Source organism: Temnothorax americanus, unplaced genomic scaffold (genome assembly GCF_048541705.1).
Source record: "Temnothorax americanus isolate GAGA-0224 unplaced genomic scaffold, ASM4854170v1 Scaffold1, whole genome shotgun sequence".
Taxonomy (NCBI): domain Eukaryota; kingdom Metazoa; phylum Arthropoda; class Insecta; order Hymenoptera; family Formicidae; genus Temnothorax; species Temnothorax americanus.
Window position 1 is genome coordinate 8,611,183 of NW_027509230.1, and position 21,936 is coordinate 8,633,118.

Below are 21,936 nucleotides of genomic sequence, written 5' to 3' on the forward strand. Positions count from 1 at the left end.
CAATGTCTTCTCTTTCTTCCTCGCTCTCTCCCTTCTCCATCTTTCTCTCTCTCTCTCTCTCTCTCTCTCTCCCTCGCTCCACAGTCCCCGGTCCCCCCTACCTACCGTCTCCTCGCGCTCTTTCTCTCGCCTCCTCTCGCTCCCCGCTCTCTTTCATCGCTCCCCCCCCCACCAGCAGCACTCCCGTGCTGCATCGCGCACACGAGACACGGGTGCCTGCGAAATCCCTCTGTCATCTTGCGAACGAACGCGCCCGTCCGCGGCCAGGATTATCCCGCGCCCCGTGCGCCCGATCGCGAAAAATCAGTTCGTCGCGGCCCGAGACGCGCCGTCGTTGTCGCCGTTGTCATCCTCTCCACGTCGTCGGCGGGCGACGGCGAGCAACGGGGAGTCTCGCAGCGCGGGCGAGAGAGATCCCCCGGCCCCGGCACCCGGCACCGGGCACCGTGCATCACAATCGGTAACGTTGTTCGGCTTTCGGCCCGGAGTCCGGAGCAGAGAATGAGGGAGAACGCGGTGCGTTCGGAAACGCGCACACGTACCACCGCGGTGGTTTGAAGGCGCGTACCCCGCGGGCAAGGCAAGGTGAGGAGACACGGCGGCGGTTCTCTCTCTCTCTCGTTCGGGCTTTTTCCGCCGGCGGGGCCGCGCGCAACAGCGTGAAAGTTCCGCGTTCGTTCGCCGCGCGGACTCCGGCGCGCTCTCTCGACTGCGCGTCGTCGATGACGTTCCCGATGCCGTCGTCATCGCCGCCGCCGTCCACGTCCAGTCCGTCGCTCTCGTAGCCGGAATTCGCTCGCACGGTGTTTACGACGAACGGTGGCGCGTTGTGTTGCTAACGCGTCGGGGTGCGTGCGCGACACACGAGTGCGGAATCTCGATCGGCGCGAGTGCGGGAGCATGGCTCTCGGCGACGTCGTTGTCACCGCCGCCGTCGCCGCCGCCGCGCGTTAAAGGAGCGGCGTCGCGCGGGCGCGAAGAATGAAACTCGACACCGCGGACTAGCGGCTGCTTGGCCAGCGGGTGCTCCTCCGTTCGCGGCGACGCTTCGCGTTTTCTCGCGACCGCAGGTGGGCGCATCTCTTTTGCATATCCATGAATTGATTTGTAATCGCGACTCGAACGATTTTTTAGATCGATAAATATGGTGCTGATATTTTTTATGTAGAAATGACGGCGAACATTTGTACAGCTCCTCGACATCCCGCGATGAGAATGATAATGCAAATGTGGCGGATGCTGAATGTGAAATTAGAATTTGTATATATATATATACAAATATATATATATATATATGATTGTGAACGTACATGTATATACACACAATTTGTGTACATACATAAGACAGTATTCTTCATATATTTTTTTTTTTTCGTTTTCAGAGTGCAATAAAGTTAGCTGGTAAAAATAATGTCAAGAAGCTGCACACGCTGCTATCGATAGTGGAGGAGAAGCCAAAGGTGGACACGGGGCAGAATAACAGGCACAACGAGCACCACATCAAAAACAATTTCAAGCACAACCATTACACACACAATTCCATACTGACACCCTCGACGCTAAACCAGGTAATTGAATAATCTTAGTTAAATCGCGTCGAGAGTCCATCTCTCGCTGACTAATGCCAATCGGAGTGCGATACGTGACAGTGGTGTTGAAACGTTCTCTCGCAGGGCCTAGATGCAGGTACGAGCGACGATAGTGGCAGAGCGTCTGAACGGTTGCACGGCCCTGGTATACCTAGGGATTGCCAGGACGCGGACAGTTCCAGGGACCATCTCAGCGATGTAAGTCCCACACGCGCTATAGTTACGTAACTTGGAACGGTAATGCAATCGTGTAACTTAGAATGTATGTAACAAATGTTATTTCACGACTCCAAGTGTAACAGGCGTCTGTTTAATACTTTTCTGTATTAGCTTACCCTAGTCTCTTCAATATTTCTGTGTAATTAAGATAAAAATATATTTTTCATACGTCAACATCAATTTCTTTATTGAATGAGTAATGAAAAGTTATAGAAAATTAATTGGTATATTTATTCACGAGTCTGCTTTTATAATATTACAGGCTAGCAGTCATTGCAGTTCGGGTAAAGGTTATATTGTAAGTATCTATTATTTAATCAATACACTCGAAAGGTCGTAAATTACGTTTTTATATTATGGTAATAAGTACATAATTTATTGTTTCGATGTTTCAGTGTGATAGTGAAGGAGAAGACGATAAGGTATGCACATTTCCTGTAGATACCCCACTATTTCGAAGAAAATAATCGATCCAGTTTTAATAATTTCATCATTTTGTACGTTACAGGGCTCGGATGCCGAATCTATACTCTTTGAATCTTCTACCCCACCACCTCTCGCACGTAAATGTAAGTAAATGCTTTCAGAAACGAGAAAGTACAACGTTATTGCCATTATTGCGCCATATATTTCTCATCTGCAATTTTCCTTTTTGTTTCTAGACGAATTGCCGTCTTCTTCGCCACACGTTTTACCACCCACAAACGGGGCAGGCGGATCTCCACCGGACACGGGTGGTCAAACTTCTAATCCAGCAACGAATGCTCCGGCACCTATACCACCTCCTGTGCCTGCGTCTGCGCCAGTTCCAACAGCGCCGAGTCCTCCCAGCCCCACGTTGCCTCCACACATATCCCAGCCTCCTGTAAGTAGCTAAGCGTCATAAAAACTCGCTCTTCTTGCGCACGCAGAGAAGGTAGTGACATTCGTTGTTGACGTATTGTTTCAGATGACTAGTCCTTTGGCAGCGAATCCACGTGCAATAGCTCCGCAACAGCGGCCAGCTTCCCCTGCTCTGCCACCACCCTCTCTATCCCAGCAACCGCACACTACGATACCTGCGTTGCATCCACCTATTGGGCCTCTCGTCTCGAGTCATACAACTAGTCCAGCGGTAGCCAGTTTAGGTGTTGCGCCGGCAGCACCATCGAACGGGGCGGCCACCACGAGTTATCCACCGCCCATACCTATAGCCGCCTATCCTCAGACCCAACCGTCGTATCCACCGCTCTACACTCCGTACACCGCTTTAAATCACAGCCCGTATCTGCCACCCGCGGTACCATCCCCTTCTCATTCTGCTTCGTCTCGCGCTGACGTGGTAAGTTACTGGTTAGGTGGTATGTCAGTGACAAATATTTATCTCAAGTACGGGATATGAGTGTTTATCAACGAGGATAATAATTGTATTTTAGAGAGGAAGTAGAGCTTCCCCCTGTACCAACCTAAATAAACAGACTATAGGAAATAACCTCGCGAGTCATAATAATACTCCATTGAGCGCTGCCACCGCAACATGCGTATCCACTATAACTAATACAGTTACCACGGCAAATACTATCGCTCATAGAGACATGGTGGCCTGCAGTCTGTCTGGACGAAGCAACAACTCTCCACGTGGACATAGCCCCAGTCGGGAAAGGGATAGTTACAGGTAAAATATTTCCTTCTGATCACGGCATTACGGCCACGTTTGTCAGAATTGAGCAATTCGATAATTAACAGGAAATTATATAATAATAATTGTAATGTTTGTTACAGCAGTAACGTGAGTAGTCTAAGCCGAGGCAGCGTAACGCCTGTTAGTGTGCCAAACACCTCCTCTCCAGCCAATTCTAGTCTACCTGCATACACCAAGCCACAAGGTTGGATTAGGTAAGCCTGAGCAAGTAACCTTTCAATAAAAGTTAAGCACAAAAACGGTATAAAAATCTTTTACCTAAAAAAAAAATAGCAGCAACACAGCTTCCCAGCTGTCCCCAGCGACAGCTACGTCTGTCCCGAGGCCAACTCCGCCACCGGTACCACTCGGCATACACACGTTTCCACCGCCGATGTTTGCAGCACCTTTACCACCGCCAGTGTCTAATTCAAGCCCGCATACTTCACTGCCCTCGCTTCCCCCGCCGACGACTAATCCTAATCCGTTTTCCGCGGAGTCTTTGTTCCAAACAAGTAAGCTCATAATCTGACTTTTTTCACTGCAATATGTTCTATGTGAATATGGGCAGATAATAAATGCACTGACCAAAAGAAGGGGTGACACATGTTACAGGTCAGGCAGACCTTCTGAGAAGAGAACTCGATAGTAGGTTCTTAGCGTCTCAAGACAGAAATGTTGGAGTTGGAGTGGGGAATTTGGGTCCACCGGCGTATCTTAGAACGGAAATGCATCATCATCAGCATCAGCATACGCATGTACATCAACACACGACACCGTTGTTGCCAACAGCTGCAGCGTCAACGCTTTTTCCACCTCCAATTGTAAGAAATGTGTTCATTATCCAATGAGACTAAAGAATTATATCCATTATACTAATTATCTGATCATGATCACAATTCATTGTTAACTCGTTTATACATGTGAACTGATGTTAAACGAAAATTGTCTTTTATTAGTTTAAGGACATCCCAAAATTGGGAGGAGTCGAATCGCCATTTTTTCGTGGAAACTTAAACCTTTCTGGTTATTCTGGTTTTAACACTGGCCTTCTTCATCCCGGAATTGGACCGCCTTCAACACCTTTCGTGCCACCTAATCACTTGACTCCGTTCGCGCCAAAGGTGCTTTTATACAAAAAGCTAAATTTTTTTCTCACATCTTGTACATATTTGTTTAAACATTTGATCTTTTTATCCAGAAAAGTGGAAAATGGAATGCAATGCACGTGCGCATTGCGTGGGAGATATATAATCATCAACAAAAGCAACAGGCTGAAGCTAAGGCGGGAGGTGTCGTTAGTACCAAAACTGAGTTATTAAGACCACCTGGCCATCTTTATCCAGGGGGACCAGCCAGTGGCCTTGGACTCGGTGCACCATCAATGGCACCTCCGTTTCCAACTAACATGCCGTCTGCTCATCCCCCACCACCACCACCCCATCCTGTCGGTTTTCTGTCTGCAACGACCTCGCATTTAGGTAATAGAGGTAACAAAGATTCACATTTATTCTCACGTGCGCACGTTCATGTTTGTAGATACATGCATTGAACTGCATTATAATTATCAGTGTTTACATCATTGTGATTTTCTTTTTTTTTTTTTTTAATTACAGGAACAGGAATATCTCCTTTTGGAAGATATCCATCAACATTCGGCGCGGCAAATCCCAATTTTCCGAATCTTTCAACTTTTCCACCAAGGGAAATGCCGCCTCTAGGTGGACTTGGTGCGGTGCATGATCCATGGCGAGGGTACGTATATGAAACATTAATCAGCTATCGAGCCACCATTTTTTTTTATTGTGAACATTCTTTTCACTAACATATGTATACATATATAAAATTTCAGATTGCAACGCGCTACTACTGGATTCCCACAGACTACTGTTTCGTGGAGCTTGAAGCCGGAACCTCCTGCGATAGACAGGCGCGCCGAGTTGGAGGAACGGGAGCGCGAGCGCGAACGGGAAAGAGAACGCGAACGGGAGCGTGAACGTGCCGAACGGGAACGCGAACGTATCAGACGCGAGAGAGAACGGGAGAGGGAGAGAGAAGAGCAACGTGAGAGAGAAAGGCGAGAACGCGAGAAGGAAGAGAAGAGGAAACAGCAGGAAGCGGCCGAACGGGAGCGAGAAAGACGGGACAAGGAGCGCCGTGAGATGGAGAGGCGCGAGATGGAACGTGAGAGACTACTTCACCAGAATCGACAACATATGGTTGTTTCCCGAGATCGTTCGCCGCTCAGGAACGGCTCGGCGCCTTTGGATACCGGGGAAGTGCGTGTAAAGGAGGAACCACGCAGCAAAGACGACGAAGTTGTAATGCTTCCACGACCGCCGGTACCCGGCCCCGGAACGACAGGGTCCGCGCAAGGACCTGGACCAAATCCACTGCCCGATCCGAGATACCATCACCCGCATCCGCATGCCTATCTTACGAGGCATCCGCACAGTATGCCAGCATCACATTCTATGCCGCGTAGCATGCTTCCCAGTTTAAGCGCACATCCAATGCAACATTTTCCACCGCCATCTGCGCCTGCCGGTCAACCGGGAGCCCCTTGGCCGAGCGATCCTTTCCGGGAGTACCGGTTCGACACGTTGCAACAGCTACGATATAACCCGTTAGTGGCGGCGTTCAGAGCTGAAGAAGAGGAACGGGCGAAATTGTACGCCGGCTATCCCCCACCGCCGGTAAACACGCTCAGAAGTAAGGACCCTAGTCCAGGTCCGCTCAGCAACTTGCATATGCATCATAGAGCAGGACCCGGTCCAGGAGTACCGTCACGTCCGCTTGAAAACGCCCTTATGCACGCGGATATTCATAAGAAAGAAGACGGATCGCAGTCTCGATGATACATCGTTCCGGCGTCCTCGGTTTCTGCGAGCGAACGCACTGACGGGCCGACCTTTTGAGCACCCCACCCTATTAACTCTCGAAGCTCGGTGCTGATATTTTGCTAACAGAGAAGAAGCGTTATTTAAAATAAAATAAAAAAAAAGAAGAAATTGTATATAGATACTATATAAATATATATAATATTTATAGTTATCGAGAAAAAGAGTACGGAAACGCGTAGAACTATTGTGAAAACGTAACGAAGATGCCTTGCTAGTAATGCCGGTGTTCCACCAATAACGGCGGCTAAATGAATGATGACGTTTCGTGAAGTAATTACGGAGGCATCGCTGATGTATCACAAATAATAACGCTGTCGTTATGTGATTTCTGCAGTTTCAGTGATCTGACTGTCTGTAGTGGTAACGAGCTCTAATTATTACGACGATAACTATGCGTACATTTTAAAAAAGTATCGTGTGTAATATTAATAGTTATTATAAAACGTGAGGCGATGGCTACGTAAAAAGGGAAAAAACGAATCCGAGTTAGGAGAAAGAGTTAAGCGGATCTCTATTATTACTCAAAAAATTATTTAATTATTTATTTATTGCGACGTATAAATGAACTTGAATCTCTACTACTGACGTACAAGTGCGTAAGATTTGCCCTTATTTAATTGATGTAATATACAAATGATCGAATGTAAATTTTACTTCTTAGACTTTAATTTGTATATTAGAGACGGTAGAAAAAGAGGAGAGGGTATATAAAATGAAAAGTGTTCTTTGGCTTTCGGCGGCACATGCTTTTTTCATTTGCATGCTGACTAAAAGCACTCTCGTGCTTCCCTGTGATATAAAAAAGAAAAATTAATCAAGAGTAGTAGGTCATTGATTCTTTTATCCCAAAAAGTCGAAGATACAAATAAAATGAAATCAAACTATCTCTGATAAAGTTATGACAATTAGATTCTTTTTTTATTTTATTTTCGAAAACACAGGATGACGCTTACTATACCAGCAGTTTATCCGTAATACGTTCCCAAAAATTAAAATTATGACATTTTTGTCCTTCTCTTTTAACCATTCTCTCAATTCTCAGCCATATACGTCGTTGTGTTACCAGAGAGCCAATTACGAGATCTCTTAAAAGTTCTGTGCCATGGACCAGGTTACGTTCGAATATTCCTGGTGCCTCAAAAGAAAAAACGCGACTTTTCCGAGTAATCGAAATAATTCCCAGACTCTGTTCCGTTTATATTGTAAAATCACAGTAAAATTGTATATTATATAATTAACAAACTATACACACGCAGTTTAAAAATTGTAGATATTTTTCATCGACGCAAAGTTACAATGTGATGCAATGATTTTGTTCATGTAGATATCGCGAAGTATAAAAGGATTTTGTGTGAATAGGTTTTTTCTAAAACTGATTCTTTGTAAAAGGATCTAATAATCATAGTTTCTATCAATCTTGTTGTTTTCAGTATTTTTACCAGTCCTGTCTAAAACTATATGTATAAGAAACAGGAATAAAACTAAAAAAAAAAAAGAGAATTATGCTCCTATATGTATAGGATTCCTATATAAATTGTTCATATATATAATATATATATATATATATATATATATATAAACATATATATTTATATATAAATAATTTCTAAAATATATTTACATAATATCTCTTTTTTATACATACGAACGAATTATATGTTTATATATACATATATATATGAATATATATACATACAATTTTTAACGTATGGTCAAATAAAAATGGTTGACTTTGCTTTAAAAACGTGTGTTCAAATCAACAATGAAGATTCGCATATATCGAATTTGAGATTGCAGGTAAAACTGAATAAATATAGCAAATGAGTGTATATGTGTACATATACATATACCTCATTTACTAAAAGTGAAAGATGAACATTCTGAATTTATAACCAATATTTTAAAATATTATAAATCTCATGTTAGAGAAACATTTCTTCAGACTGTTTGTCATTTCTCTTACACATCATTACTGAAAAAAATGATTTTGTCTGTCTTTTTGTTCATTGTTAAATAACAAATTATTTAATTCCATGATCCATTTTTAGCACACCAAATACAATTAGGAAGAGACAAGAAAAAAAATAGATCATATCAATTTTTTTTAAACAGTCAATTCTTTCTACAAATATCCATTTATCTTCGTTGTGAATGATGTAAATATTACAACTAGTTTGTAAAAACTTGAGGTATCAACTACGAAAGACCATCAATACATGTTGCGAAATTAATATATTTCAAAAGTGTGCTTTGACGAAACATGAAACTGTTGTGATATATATAAACGAGAGTTTACGATCGCCATTGGCGAAAACGTACCTTATCATTATTAAGACGTAATCGTTACACATTACTTTTTTTTTAGTGCAGTAGCACAACTGCACGACAATGTTGGTCATATCTAGTTCGATATCTTGTATATACAATGCGATGAAAAATCATTATCGAGAACTACTCGAACTGGATCTTGTGTAACGACGGTGTCGATGTCGAGGGTTCCCCGGTGGACTTCGCGATCGAGTTCTTATTCTGCGCCTCGGTGGTCGCGGGCTTCTACGGCGATTCATGAGCGGCGAACGTCTGCGATAACGTGGCGGGGTGTTTCTACCACCGCCTCCCCATCGCGGTGGCGCGCGCCTACCCATGCCCGGCGACATGCGGCGCATCGGCAACGGTCGGGGCTTCGGCAATAATACTGGAGCAGCCGTGATTTCTTGGCCGTCTATTTGCCCTGTGAACAGGTCGACGCGAGATGCGTTAGCATGACAATAAAATAGTCGCAAGTACGAAATCGATACGACGTATAAATCGCGTTTTACCTCCATCCATGTGTTTCATCGCGTTTTCGGCTTCATCCGCTGTTTCGAATTCGACATAGGCAAATCCCCTACCCTGATTGGGATGAAGCTTATCCAAAGCGAAGTCAACCATCTTTATTTGACCATACGCGGAAAATATCTCTATGACATGATCTTTGGTGACGTTCCGTGTTAGATGGCCGATGTGTATTTTTGTTGGCCTAGGAATCGGCGAACGCTCTCTACGCTTCCTACGTGGGGAGGGAGATCTGCAAAATTAAGAAAGTGATTATTAACTTGACAATTAATTATAAGCAAGAAAAGATTAGAGCCAATTTTATAACAAATACAATACCTGGATCGTGCTTTTTGTTTAGCTTTTTCGGGAACAGCATTATTTCCTTTCTTTCTCTCTTTATCGCGATCCCTATCCTTGTCCCTATCCCTTTCCCTTTCTCTTTCTTTATCCCTCTCCTTCTCCTTGTTGTCATGTCTTCGCGAGGCATCGACGCTTTTGCTACGACTTCTCTTTCTCCCTCGCTCCCTGGAACTGGCTGAAGAACTAGCAGAACTACTAGATGAACTACTGGAAGAGGAGCTTGATCTAGAACTGCTGCCACTGCTAGAGCTTGAAGATCCTGAACTGCTATCTGACGAGCTATCGAATATATTTTCACATATATGAATTAATAAAATATAATTCAAAATATTGGATAGGTCATCGAACGAAAGGTCTAGGTTTAACTTTTAGTTACGCAAGAACTCTTGAATATGAAAAAATATTTCATTGCGATGAAAACACATAAACGTGAGCAAATTCAACATTATTAATCAACGTGATATAACCAAGATAAAATCAAATAATTGTAAACCCAAGATTTAACCCTCCATCTGTATACAGGGGTCTACGGCGTCCGAGTCAAAATGATATCTGCTCGTAACCGTAAAGCTTGCAAGCCTGCCAGAAAATATTAAATAAACGATGTTTATTGAAGTGACTATAAAATCGTCGACTACAATGTGCAGATGTTTCGTGATTTTTTTTCAAATTTTCTCAAATACTTTAAGGTAGGAAAAAATAGCGTTGAATGTGATAGACCCACGTATACGCTCCGAGTGCAAAAAAAAACGTATACAGACAGAAGGGTTAATAACGTTTTTATTATCGTTTGTAGCATTAACCACCTAGATCCACTGCTGGAAGAAGATGCCGCCCGTTTCTTCCGTTCCTTCTCTCTGCCTCTCTCCTTCTTGTTCTCCTTATCCGTAGCTTCGGAGTCGCTCTTACCCGTGCTGTCCTTCCGGCTCCGTGCCCTGAATAACAAAACAGCGAGCGTGAAATGGAGAAAAATAAAGGGTTAAAATCCAAACAAAATTTTGCACGACCGTCGATTTCGCGTAACGTGACACGGTTACTCACATGATTGTTGTCGAAAGAACCTCCTGACCGCACTCTTGGGATAAAGGATTTCAGCTCCGCGACGAAGCCGGATGGTACGCCGGTCGCCGGACTGTACGCCGCGGGAGCACGCCAGTAATGGCCGACTACCGGAACGGAATACGAAGCCGCGACCCGCGACGTTACGACGTTTTGTCGCAAGTAACGCGCCCACCGCGTTCGAAACGACGTTGGTCGGGAGAGAACGTCCAGACGAAGACTCGACCGCGTGACGCTGTCAAATTATTTTATTAAAACACCCTTGGCGCGCGTAAGAACGAACGATACATCCACCATGGGACTGTCGTGGCATTGGCAATTGGCACAACTGGTGTCGTTGGTGTCGTCACTCGTCACTATCGTCCAAATTCTCACCATCCGGCGTAGAATCCGGCGCCATCCAACGCGCCAACTACCGCGCGAGACGTCATTGGATGCATTCAGCGGGAAAAGCAGCTTAGTGATTCTTTATTATGATTGGTTTCTACACTTAGATCCGGGAAACAACCGAAGACAGGAGCCAATCATATTGAAGAATCACTAAGCTAATTGGTTGATTTGTTTATGCTTTGTACCGCATTCTATAATATTCTTGTATATATTTATATATCTTGTTTTTTGTTCTTTTCCATTGTACGTTATGTTTAATTATTATTTCTAATTCCGATTCTCCCCTACCTAATATTATTAATATTTATTCTTATTTCTAATAAAAAAATATATAGTAAAAATAAATTAATGATTTTTTATGATTTTAATGATAATGATTTAATAATGATCTATAATTTTATGATTTTATTAATGATTTTTTTTTAGTAAAAATAATATATATTTTTAGAAAAAAGTAAAGAGGTGTAGCAAGTGTAGAAAGTGTAAACATTCGCAAACTTTTTCTGATAGGTTTGGTTTTAGAACGCAGCAATGCAAATGATATCGATGTTCCAACTTATTGAAGAAAAATATTTTATCTTTGTTCGCGAATAATATGCAAGCTATACATTATCGTGACTCTGATGCATATATATGTACAATAATAAAAGAAACTAATATGATAAATAATTTCTGTTTTATTATATGACTCATCTTTTCCGATTGTTTATTGATCGTTATGTCACATTTATGTCAATTATTTCTTCTCATTGAATTTATATATTTTTCAGAATGAATTCAGTCTTTTTACAAAATAACATTTGTTCTTCTACCTTCCTTTGTTTTTGTTAATACGGAAAAGAAAGGGTTTAGTAGTTACGTGATTGGACGTTAGGTCTCTCAATTGTTGCAATCACTTTTGAACGTGGTACAGCTTAGCGATGTTTGTGCATGTTTGTTGCAAATTTAAGTGACTACCAAAGCGTATAAGAAGTTGATTGGTTTATTTGTTTGATTTGTTATTTTATCCTGCACTTTTGATTCTATTCAACTTTGTTCGAGTTCGAGTAACATGACATCCACAATGAGACCTCAAACTCCTATCAAACTTTCACCAAGGAATCCTGGTGATGTGTATCCTCATGATTTACAATTGTATCAGAACGTTACGTTTGGCGAGGTAACGTTAAACGAGTTGGAAGAAATTTGTGAAACACGCCTGAAAGGTTAATTTAAATTCCACATTTTAGTTTTATTTATTTATGTGGTAATATAGTGTTAATTTCTTCCCATATTTAATCAATGTATTTTTAATTAATATGTCATAGTTCTCTGTTTGGTGGAACGTATCCACCTACAAAAACTAACGATGTCAGTGTCACAACGCAAAGCTGCCTTGGTTGAGAAATTGCGCAAAGAAGGAATGGACAAATTTGCAACATTAGTTGATAGCCCTGGATGTAGATCACACACTGACATGGATATATGTGCCAGACGAAACGATCATATATCTCACCTTATATTAAGATCCGTAGTTGCTTTCAATGCGCTCAAGAAACACTGGTTTTTTAAGCAGGAAGCTAGGCTGTTCAAGTGGAGATTTTCTTCATTAGACAACGAAGGGTTCAGGCGGTTTATGTGCGTTAACAATTTTGACTTTACACCGGTTGGTTATTGCTTGTTGCAACATTTTAGATTTAATGTTCCTCATATATTGGATTAATTAATTCTCAGTTGTTTCCAGATTAGCCAGAGCGAAAAGGAAGATATCAGGGAATATCTTCGAATGTCTTCTTCACATGTTAGCGACATTGACAACACACAATTTTACAGGATACCTTTTTCTCATGTAGCCAGTTTAATTAAAAAACGTAAGGTTTTCATTATGCAAGGCGAAGCTTTTATAACTGAACAAGAAATGGCATTTGTGTTTGTGTCGCACTTTAGGAGAATTCTCATATCGGGTTTTGAAGTAAGTATGAACATGATGAGCGTGAATTTATCAACTGTTACTGTTTTCTACTTTATCATTACATTGCCAGATTGCACGCGAAGCTAGAGCCAATTTGTACAATGATGAAAGGTTCACTGGCATCTTTGCCAATTTAGAAAATTTTATTCATACTGAGAGTACCATACTGGTACAGGAACAAGAGATACTACAATACGTTTCGCTTAATCAGTTGGACACGGTAAACATACGTTGCTTAATATTTAATCATGAATTTTGTATAACTAATAATGTGAGAGTTGTTTTTTTTAATCTTACAAGACGTACATGCCCAAACTTCGTAATAATACCACTATTTGCTGTTTGCCTATAGCTTGCAGAAACCTCTTATCCTCTCTGTATGAGAGTGCTCCATAGAGCGCTAAAGAAGGATCATCATCTTACACATGGTGGTAGAATACAGTACGGTTTGTTCCTGAAGGGCATAGGCATCTCTTTTTCCGACTCAATGACTTTTTGGAAAGATGAATTCTTGAAAATAATGGACGAAGCTGCATTTAACAAAAACAAACATGGTTATAACATAAGATTTAACTATGGGCTGGAAGGTAGTCGACGAGATTATCAGCCTTACACATGTCAAAAAATTATGGAGTCGACCATTGGACCTAGAGATAATCACGGATGCCCTTTTAAACACATGTTGCATGATATACTTGAAGATGAACTTACTGATTGCGGCTTTAACGCGTTGGGTAAGCATTAATATATTTAATTTATACAATCATAACGTGAATTCTTTTGTCTGTTAACTAATTTACTAAACCAGAGAGATCAACGATAATGGAATTGTCCAAGAACGGTAAATATTCTGCAGCATGTAACAAGTGTTATGAAATTAAACATGATTGTTTTAACGACACTTTGTTTAAACATCCAAACATATATTTTAATGAGAGTATGAAACATCGCATTTCAGATCATTATCATGGTGAGATTTATTTCGTTATTTTTTGTGTATCAAACAATTTACTATTTTATATAAAATTTAAAGTTACATTAAAATTAAACATCTAGATCCAGAAACAGAAGATGCATATTAATCATTATACAAAATGAGAATATTGGAGAAGTCAGAGCTGTTAGGACCGTTGCAAGTTATATTTAATATCATCAACAGAATTTTTATAACGTTGTTTACACAGATCCCTGATTGTAAATATATATATATGTATGTATATAAATGCTAATTTATTTAAAACTAAAATATTAAATATTCTCAAAACATTTCTCAAGACGGATAAGCAATTGACTCACTGACTTAGCTAATTTCATCTTGCTAATAACTTATCAAAATTAATAAGTTTTCAGCAATTTTTCGATTTAAAATCAGATTATTTTTAGTTACCAATATAATATGAATGAGTAATAAGCATTTCTTAACACTGAAAAGAATAGTTGTTTCCAATTTCAAAGTTAATTTAATTAATAGTTTTAGTTAATTTTTTAATAACTCATATTTAAATAGCTAATATATTTAAATTTATGAAGCGTAATGTGAAACATTGTAAAAACACGTGCGTTGATGCTGGATACATCTTCATGCAGTATTTTTGTTTAATTGAGATGTAGACACTTTAATTTGAATAAAATATTTCTTTTTTTTTTTACAAATTCAAAAACGCGTTTAGTCCATTGACAACGTGACCTTTTCTCTTTTTCTTCAACAAAATAATAGGCTTAATAGAAAAACAAAAAAACGTCACATCAAAAAATATTGCCACGATACAACACAGTATAATTTACTATGTTTCATGATTTTTATTCTGTAGATTGCTGCGGCGATACGTAAGTACCGAATGATATATGTATGTACATTTAAGTGATAAAAGTAACGAGCAATATTTATGTACAAATACACCGAATTATAAACACTTAACACTCGCCATACCTTACGCATTATTACCTTAGTCAATTCGTAACGTTGTACCGTTGTCTCATTAAATGCTATTTTAAGCAAGACTACACGATTGAACAGTACGGGGGAATTTTTGGCACAGTTTGTTATATCTTAATAGAAACAAAAAATGAATCTGTTAAAACGAAACCTAAATGTAGCTTATCAAGAGACACGGAAGAAATGCTTATAATCCTCGTTATATAACATTTGTGTCTGTAGTCAAGCAGTCGTTATACCAAATGCATAAATTTTTGTTTCAATCTAAAAAATATTCGATGTTTGACGTCAAAATGATATGTGTCGTGTAACACTAAAGTCGATTCCAGTCGTGAATCGAGTGCGTACGCAAAATTCAATTAATATCGCGTTGCAGCCTGTTAGCAAATGTAATTATAGCCGATAATTATTGGCTTCCTATACACATACACCATAGAGAAACAACTATCATGCAATTTCAAAAGCGGGATGTATATCACAAATTTAACAGCAGCGATGGATGCAGCAATGGATTTATGCAATGCGTATATTACAATTCTCTTTCTTCTTTTTTTTAACAAAATCAAAATAGTTTTTATTTTTTTTACGTTTGCGTATATATTATGAACAGCCATCCCTGTATACATTTGAGAAAACTAGAACTCTCTGTACTTTCCACTCTTCTGAAAATGCATTCTTCTCATTCGCACGTTAATTTTTTATACACTCATACCTTTTTCTCTTTCACATTCTCTTTTGCGCGCGAACCCTTTATATAGAAATAAAATATGTTAGTGGCCACATCGATAAAATCATCATTTATAACAAACAAGTCAAATTATAAAGTCTTATATTTTTTTTTATCATTGACGTATAAATATTGTTAAATATGTATATTAAAAATTTGCTACATATTATTCCACGATTATTTTACACAGATTTGTTATTCTATCCCGATAATGACTTAAATTGGTTAAGTAACTCCTTTTTTTTTCCATTTTCACAATGGACGTCTCTGGTATCCGAAGAGTTAATAAGGATGTAATCAAGTAATCCCTAGTATTTTCCTCATTTATCAAATCATGCACCTTATCGGCAATTGAGATATGAACAAGAAAAAAAAGAGAGAAAGAAAAGGATGACGTTGGATTAACATTGTATTCTATAGGAGGATGAGTCACGGTGTCATTGTATAAAAATCTAAACTGACCTTAAACGTGTACTAAAAAATATAATTGCTTCTGTCAAGCGAGAGGACCGATTATCGGCGATGGTTCCAATAAAGGTCAACCTCTGTGCGCTCGGGATATACTTTCGTTGACGCCTCCGTGACTCATTAATTCGGATCGTCAGTCGGACCGAGCGCTGTTAATTCTCGACGTAACGGACATACTTTGCTGCTACGCACATGGAATCTATTTTTCATTAACAACGACTAAATGATTACTAATACGACAGGACATTCGTGTGCCGTTGATACATCTTGTCAAATGCAAGTTCTATACTGTCGTACCGTAAGATTCCACTGCCGAAGGAAGAATTAGAGAAATAAGGATTCGTTGTGCATTTACTGCTTCGTGTAAATTCACAACGTATTAAATGCGCCGACGGACCGACCTCCTCGCCGAGAATGAATGCTATGTACTGTCAATCGCGATATGATTCTCGCGCGCGAGCGCACACACATCACTGATGGCGATTTCTCAGGTACGCACACTGTGTGTATCCTGATTGCTGGGGCAAGTCCAATATGTATCCTGATTACTGTGGCAAGTTCAATGCTCATGTATTCGTAAGAAAAATCCCATGGCGATAAACGAAACTGAAGAACCAGCCGCGGTTTACGTTTACTGCCCACGTGCAGTGTTAAACGCGCGTAACTGCATCGATCGCGGAAGAATTCAGACGGATATCTCATAAACGGCATATATCCTTTCCTCGTTGGAGCGTAAGACGCGCAGACTACTCGGCGGCTCTCGTAGAATCTCCGTCCAGCCGCAGGATGGTGCGGAGACCGGAAAGGTGGGCTATACGGATATTTCGTAGTTCATATCGTATACGCTCGCACGGTCCGGTGTCGGTGTAGTTGGTCTCTGTGACCTCGGATCATTGGGCGCCGAAACCATCTCCATAGAGTCGGTCATCTCCAAGGCTCTGACAAAGGACATCGGTCGACGCCGGGCGTCTCCCGAGGTCGGTGTGGTCGGTGTTGCCATCGTGGTCGCTTTCCGCTTGACCTGCGGCGACTGGTGCGGTTGATGCGGCGGGAAGACGGGCACTCCACCCCTCATGGCTGGATGATACGCCGCCCTAGGAGCATTCGTCGTGTATTGCGACTGCTGAGTTGGACTCGTGGGATTGGAGCGATAGTAGTCGTACGGCGGGGGCGGTCGATGGGAGGGCGATTGATGCGGCGCCCCGCTCACCGCTCCACCAGGGGGTGGACCTGGATAGCTGCCGGGTGAGTTGTCCTTCCACATGTAAACACCGCGCTGCGGCGAACCTGCCAGTTCGCGTATGTTGTCGACCGTGTTGTTGGTTCTCGAATACGGATGATCGATGCCCTGTCGCACGAGCTCGCTCTCCGACAGGAAACGCCGCTGCGGGCTGTAGCCAGTAATGACGGTACCGGGAACGCCGACTCCCGTATTGTTTCCCTGCTGTATATCGTAATACGTCGGCGCTTCGTTCACACCAATGAAGTCTGGCCGACGAACCTGCGTCGGTGTACCCGGGTTTGATCTGTAACAGACACAGCGAATCTTAGATCCCCCGAGATCCTCCGCGGCGCAAGATGCTTTCGATAACTCGACAAATGCACAGTACAGTGAACCAAGATGAATATGCGAGTGCTTGAGCATTGTAGCCATACAAATACGGCTCTGGCGAGACATACAGGAGAGAGAGCAGCGCATCATTCCTGTTAAGAAATTAGCATCTATTCAAGAAACATAAAAGATAGCGAACCTAAGAAATGTATGTGTGGCAGTGGCTCGTGTAATGTGTGTGTGTGTGTGTGTGTGTGTGTGTGTGTGTGTGTGTGTGTGTCTTATGTGTATATATTTTTTACAACCATGTTTTTCTATATATACAAAGATATATATATGCAAGAAAGCATAATTGTAAACTACGGTATGTCCTCGTAGGATGAAGTTCGTGTTTACCTGCAGTAGGTTGCAACATGATGATAGAAAGCAGCTCCTTGCAGTTACCACCCCCTGCAGTGGGACACAAACTTATCTATATACCATATATCTTGTAATATGTACATGCAGAGAGACTAATCCTCTACAATATTTATTGTAAGCTACATTGCGTAATTTTCCTTTTTGACACGTTCCTTCGTCCTCCGGAAGGTGAAAACAGTGGTGACAGAAGAGGAGGAGAAAGAAGAGCAAGAGTGAGGTGTTTGACAGTGAGGGACAGGAGATCTTGACAAAACAGGCCGACATCATATCGAAGGGTAGCAAAAAGGATATCATATAGAGGTATATCGTTCACTTTGTATTGGCAGCGTGCTTAAGAGATGCATTGTAACTATTACTAGTGTGGCGCTTCCCTCTTGCTCTCTACATTGAGATAATTTTGTGCAATGTGAAAATCGCGATATATATAGTTAAATATAATAAATCTGAAATTGTATTTAAGTATTCGAATAAGAATCGATCAAATGTTAGTACTCAAATTAATTATCAAATTGATTATCAATATTTCATTATTTTTGTATTACGTATAAATGTGTTTACATTAGAAGATATTTTTCTTTTTTATCGAGCTAATATATTCTTTGATTTTTCTTTCGGTAATGCATAAGTATGATGTACCTTCGTATAGGGCTGGATATGGCAAGCGGAGTAGGTACTCCAATAGCTTTGATACGTTGTTGCATCGTCGGGCTGGCGCCACCCTGACGCTGAGGGATTGTGGCGGGCGAACCACTCGTCTCCGGCGATAACGGGTCGGGAGTGTGACTTCGAGATCCGTTCATCCCTCTGTGAATATGATGTACATAAGTATCGCGCCAGAGCGTTTCGCGCGTTGAAAATCGTTGTTACATTTATCGAAAGTACCTCGGCCTTGGATGTGGACTGCCTCTAGGATAATGTATCGGATGGCGAAGCTGCGACGGCGGAGGATGCCTGGGAGATTCGTTGTTCTCCACAGGTGGCAGGAAGAAATTGCTTTTGGAACCGTGTCTTTGCAACGGTGGCGTAGGTTCGCAGTCCGCAGACTGAGAAGCCGTCGGTTCCATGTCTGTATCCGATCCATCTCGTCCAGGAGATAACTGTAAAGAGGAATCAATGATGTTATCAATCACGTCAGAGAAACAATTTCAAATATATTATATTTCTCTCTGTAATATACATTACATATATTTCCTATGAATATTAGGATATCAGTTTGGATCAATGGGATATGCATAAACCGTAGGAAAAAATCAGTAAAGGCATCTTAGGACTCTGAATTGAACGGTACTGATAGATGAGGTATCATCGCTGCAACTCATACTCTACAGATGTAGTGAAAAAGACGTAAATATATGTATTAATTAATTTCTATAGTAAAATTTCTATACTAGATATACTACGAAGCTAAGGAATTGCATACAAAACTGTTTACATTGTTTACAATTACTGTAATAGCGTGGTGTACAACTATGTCGCTAGCCATGCTGTACATGCTTGAAAATTGCGTATAAGTAGAAGAGTGTTTATAGAAGAATGCTTCAGATATAGGCTTCGTCCAAAATTTGTCTAATAATTGTGCTAGTGAATAGTAAAAAAGGATACAAATCATAACAATACAAGCTCCAGATTCCGAATTGAAGTCACGTTGTTTACAAAGTAAGATAAGCGAGACTGCGCTAGCTCTTACCTTATTGTAAGCATTTGAACTGGCATTTCTAACACCATTGCTGCTATCCATGTAGGTCTTTACCTGGTTCTCACTGCCTATAGTAGATATCTCTGACGCACACGCTCCACGTCGCTTCCCTGAATACTTATCAGGCTTAAGTAAGCTGCAAATCACAGAGAAAATTCATTATAACAAAATAACTTCTGCGTACAGTATTAATTTTACAATACCTTGGCTCCTTGCAATACCTTGGGTATTGTGGTCCGAATTGTGTGTAACAGCAGTTGCGCAGACAACCACGAGAAAAAGGATTGTAGCCTCCGTTAAATTTGCCTGTTACCTGCTCGTTCGTGGTACGTCCTCTGGAGACGAGAACTACGTGAAAGCCGGTCAGTCCAAAGATTGGAATGAATAAGAGCATCACCACTCCCATGAGGATGAGACTGTGCGAAAGTTAAGGATCTTACAAAATCGACAATGGAAATCGATATCAATCCTTACAACTGTGCGGCCTGTATTTCACGAGTATTTTGGATGAAAATTCTTCTACGTAAAGGATACGCAACAATGGTATTAACTTCGCTCAACTGCTCTTTATGCTCCAGTAAGTAATATAGACAGAACCCAAATATACTGGTCATATGACAACTGAGCGACAGAAGAAAAAAGAAGAAGTATCTGTAGTTCCTCCTACCAATGCAGTTATTTACCCACGGGCAGTGATGGTCGAATGTCTAAAAATATAGAGGTTTGTTAAGGTCCGAGTCCCTAATTTGTTCCCAACAAACGTTTGACAAGAGAAAACAAACGTACCTCGATACAATGATTGCAGACACTGCAATGTGAGCAACGTGGAGGACGATAAAACTTGCAGGTAACGCACCACTTCATGCGCACGGTGATGCCGTTGATCTCCACGCTCTTGTACAACGGAGCACGGAAGTCATCCTCCCGGTCTTCGTCAGGAGGCGCTTTAACGAAAAATCATTACACTCCGTATCCGTGACTCGTCGTCGTAAAGTGGAGTAAGTATAAATATCTCGTGTGTGTCAAGTTACCTTTTGGTATAACACCGGGATCCATAAACGTCGCCAGGGAGAAGTTGATCACTACGAAGAAGGTGATGACTCCTTGCAGAGCCGGTACCCACAAGCCCAAGTGAGAGACATAGTAATTCGAGCATCTGCGAAACGAAACACGTGAGATTCAGCGGCGAGATTCTCCGAGAGAGCGAAGAGGAGCTCCGTCTCGACGAGAGCAGAGAGCAGAGAGCAGGCGGCGGAGGAGAGACAAAGAGAGGAGGAGAGAGAGAGAGAGAGAGAGAGAGAGAGAGAGAGAGAGAGAGAGAGAGAGAGAGAGAGAGAGAGAGAGAGAGAGGGGGGGAGAGAGAGAGAGAGAGAGAGAGAGAGAGAGAGAGAGAGAGAGAGAGAGAGAGAGAGAGAGAGAGGGACAACTTACGGAAAGATGAAGAAGAGCGCCGTGGTGACGAGTAGGACCGTCCACGCGAACGTAGCTGGCAGATACCTCGTCTTTACATCGCATTTCGGCATTCTGCACGCTCCCGCTCTTCCGGTGGCACACACGATCAGCGCGAGTCACTAACGGACAGGATTTCTGCTAGCAGGAAACATGGCCGCGTCCATCGCGAGCTCGGCTCACTTGCGACACGTACGTGCTGCGGCGAGGGCGGCCGCGCATTCTAGCTGCCGTTCCGGGGCGTCGCGCGCCACGATTCCCGGAGTCCTCCCCGGTTCCCGGCCCTCACTCGCGCGTCATCCCGGATCCCGGCCGCGCGGAAACGTCGGCGTCGGCGGCGCTCTATCAATATTTAAAGGGCCAGCTCGCGGCTGTACGGAGTATCCGAGAGCGACGAGCACACCACCTCGGTGACATACATATATAGCGCGCAACGCGCATCTAGCGCTCTCGCGCGGCAGCGCGCGTGTCAATCCCCCCTCCCCTCCCTTGCCCCCCCTTCACCTTTCGCTCCGTGTATTTTGCCACTGCGCTTTCCTATACTGCGAGAGTTTCCACCACATCGGATCGACGGCAACTTCAGACTTCAGGTCGCGTTTGACGTTTTGCGCTTTGCGCCTTCCCGATTGCGTTTATTTATTGCAATTAATATATTTATATATATTACATTATAATGTTTATGTATTTTTTTTATTGCAGTCATAATTTTTTCCCTTCATGTACATATATATTGTAGATGG

At 41.9% G+C, this 21,936-nt stretch overlaps 4 protein-coding genes across 11 annotated transcripts in view; 2 read left to right on the forward strand and 2 right to left on the reverse strand.

Moving 5' to 3' along the window:
- Window positions 1–7,786, forward strand: part of Tay (tay bridge kinase) — a 32,387-nt gene extending 24,601 nt beyond the window's left edge. Inside the window, exons 2-16 of one of the 5 annotated variants that reach the window (XM_077404602.1) lie at window positions 1,383–1,568; window positions 1,674–1,787; window positions 2,071–2,106; window positions 2,204–2,230; window positions 2,317–2,377; window positions 2,471–2,673; window positions 2,758–3,129; window positions 3,224–3,462; window positions 3,573–3,683; window positions 3,763–3,983; window positions 4,063–4,292; window positions 4,428–4,592; window positions 4,670–4,958; window positions 5,085–5,223; window positions 5,321–7,786. In XM_077404602.1, coding sequence (XP_077260728.1) covers window positions 1,383–1,568; window positions 1,674–1,787; window positions 2,071–2,106; window positions 2,204–2,230; window positions 2,317–2,377; window positions 2,471–2,673; window positions 2,758–3,129; window positions 3,224–3,462; window positions 3,573–3,683; window positions 3,763–3,983; window positions 4,063–4,292; window positions 4,428–4,592; window positions 4,670–4,958; window positions 5,085–5,223; window positions 5,321–6,326 — 3,399 coding nt within the window. In that variant the 3' untranslated portion in view covers window positions 6,327–7,786. Of the gene's footprint in view, window positions 1–1,382; window positions 1,569–1,673; window positions 1,788–2,070; window positions 2,107–2,203; window positions 2,231–2,316; window positions 2,378–2,470; window positions 2,674–2,757; window positions 3,130–3,223; window positions 3,463–3,569; window positions 3,684–3,762; window positions 3,984–4,062; window positions 4,293–4,427; window positions 4,593–4,669; window positions 4,959–5,084; window positions 5,224–5,320 lie in introns of all 5 variants that reach the window. The other 4 variants (XM_077404587.1, XM_077404612.1, XM_077404593.1 and 1 more) reach the window with 4 other exon arrangements.
- On the reverse strand, window positions 7,344–10,949 carry LOC143896706 (uncharacterized). The gene is made up of 5 exons (XM_077404706.1): window positions 10,590–10,949; window positions 10,355–10,483; window positions 9,525–9,827; window positions 9,191–9,438; window positions 7,344–9,102 (listed from the first exon to the last, which is right to left on the reverse strand). Coding segments are annotated over exons 1-5 (972 nt in total). The 5' UTR covers window positions 10,592–10,949; the 3' UTR covers window positions 7,344–8,812.
- A 546-nt stretch (window positions 10,950–11,495) lies between these two features.
- LOC143896686 (DNA primase large subunit) lies at window positions 11,496–15,437 on the forward strand. 3 transcript variants are annotated; one of them, XM_077404699.1, is made up of 7 exons: window positions 11,498–12,202; window positions 12,305–12,642; window positions 12,721–12,948; window positions 13,019–13,168; window positions 13,301–13,682; window positions 13,757–13,918; window positions 14,005–15,437. In XM_077404699.1, the coding sequence occupies exons 1-7, from the start codon at window positions 12,049–12,051 to the stop codon at window positions 14,028–14,030; spliced, it is 1,440 nt and encodes a 479-aa protein (XP_077260825.1). In that variant the 5' UTR covers window positions 11,498–12,048; the 3' UTR covers window positions 14,031–15,437. The 3 variants fall into 3 exon arrangements, with proteins under 3 accessions (XP_077260817.1, XP_077260810.1, XP_077260825.1); XM_077404691.1 differs by having other exon boundaries at window positions 11,496–12,202; window positions 12,305–12,614; window positions 12,711–12,948; window positions 13,757–15,437; XM_077404684.1 differs by having other exon boundaries at window positions 11,497–12,202; window positions 13,757–15,437.
- On the reverse strand, window positions 13,901–21,630 carry Zdhhc8 (zinc finger DHHC-type containing 8). Of its 2 annotated transcripts, none has more exons than XM_077404664.1 (9): window positions 21,179–21,630; window positions 20,779–20,903; window positions 20,534–20,691; window positions 20,282–20,454; window positions 19,951–20,163; window positions 19,739–19,883; window positions 18,934–19,148; window positions 18,688–18,855; window positions 13,901–17,605 (listed from the first exon to the last, which is right to left on the reverse strand). In XM_077404664.1, exons 1-9 carry the CDS (start codon window positions 21,268–21,270, stop codon window positions 16,891–16,893), a joined length of 2,004 nt encoding a protein of 667 aa, XP_077260790.1. In that variant the 5' UTR covers window positions 21,271–21,630; the 3' UTR covers window positions 13,901–16,890. The 2 variants fall into 2 exon arrangements, with proteins under 2 accessions (XP_077260790.1, XP_077260798.1); XM_077404672.1 differs by having other exon boundaries at window positions 19,969–20,163; window positions 21,179–21,629.
- Window positions 21,631–21,936: the final 306 nt, after the last annotated feature.

What these genes read in the sequence shown, in the direction of transcription:
- Zdhhc8 (XM_077404664.1), bottom strand. Translation starts at nt 21,270, where the DNA reads ATGCCGAAATGCGATGTAAAGACGAGGTATCTGCCAGCTACGTTCGCG. An exon ending in GCGCTCTTCTTCATCTTTCC is followed by an intron (nt 20,904 to 21,178) that starts GTAAGTTGTCCC and finishes TTCGTTTCGCAG; the next exon opens with ATGCTCGAATTACTATGTCT. An exon ending in AGTCCACATCCAAGGCCGAG is followed by an intron (nt 18,856 to 18,933) that starts GTACTTTCGATA and finishes TCATATTCACAG; the next exon opens with AGGGATGAACGGATCTCGAA.
- LOC143896706 (XM_077404706.1), bottom strand. An exon ending in TCTTCCAGCAGTGGATCTAG is followed by an intron (nt 9,828 to 10,354) that starts GTGGTTAATGCT and finishes TATATTCGATAG; the next exon opens with CTCGTCAGATAGCAGTTCAG. An exon ending in AAACAAAAAGCACGATCCAG is followed by an intron (nt 9,439 to 9,524) that starts GTATTGTATTTG and finishes TTAATTTTGCAG; the next exon opens with ATCTCCCTCCCCACGTAGGA.
- LOC143896686 (XM_077404684.1), top strand. Translation starts at nt 12,049, where the DNA reads ATGACATCCACAATGAGACCTCAAACTCCTATCAAACTTTCACCAAGG. An exon ending in TTCTCATATCGGGTTTTGAA is followed by an intron (nt 12,949 to 13,018) that starts GTAAGTATGAAC and finishes TTACATTGCCAG; the next exon opens with ATTGCACGCGAAGCTAGAGC. An exon ending in TTGCGGCTTTAACGCGTTGG is followed by an intron (nt 13,683 to 13,756) that starts GTAAGCATTAAT and finishes TTACTAAACCAG; the next exon opens with AGAGATCAACGATAATGGAA.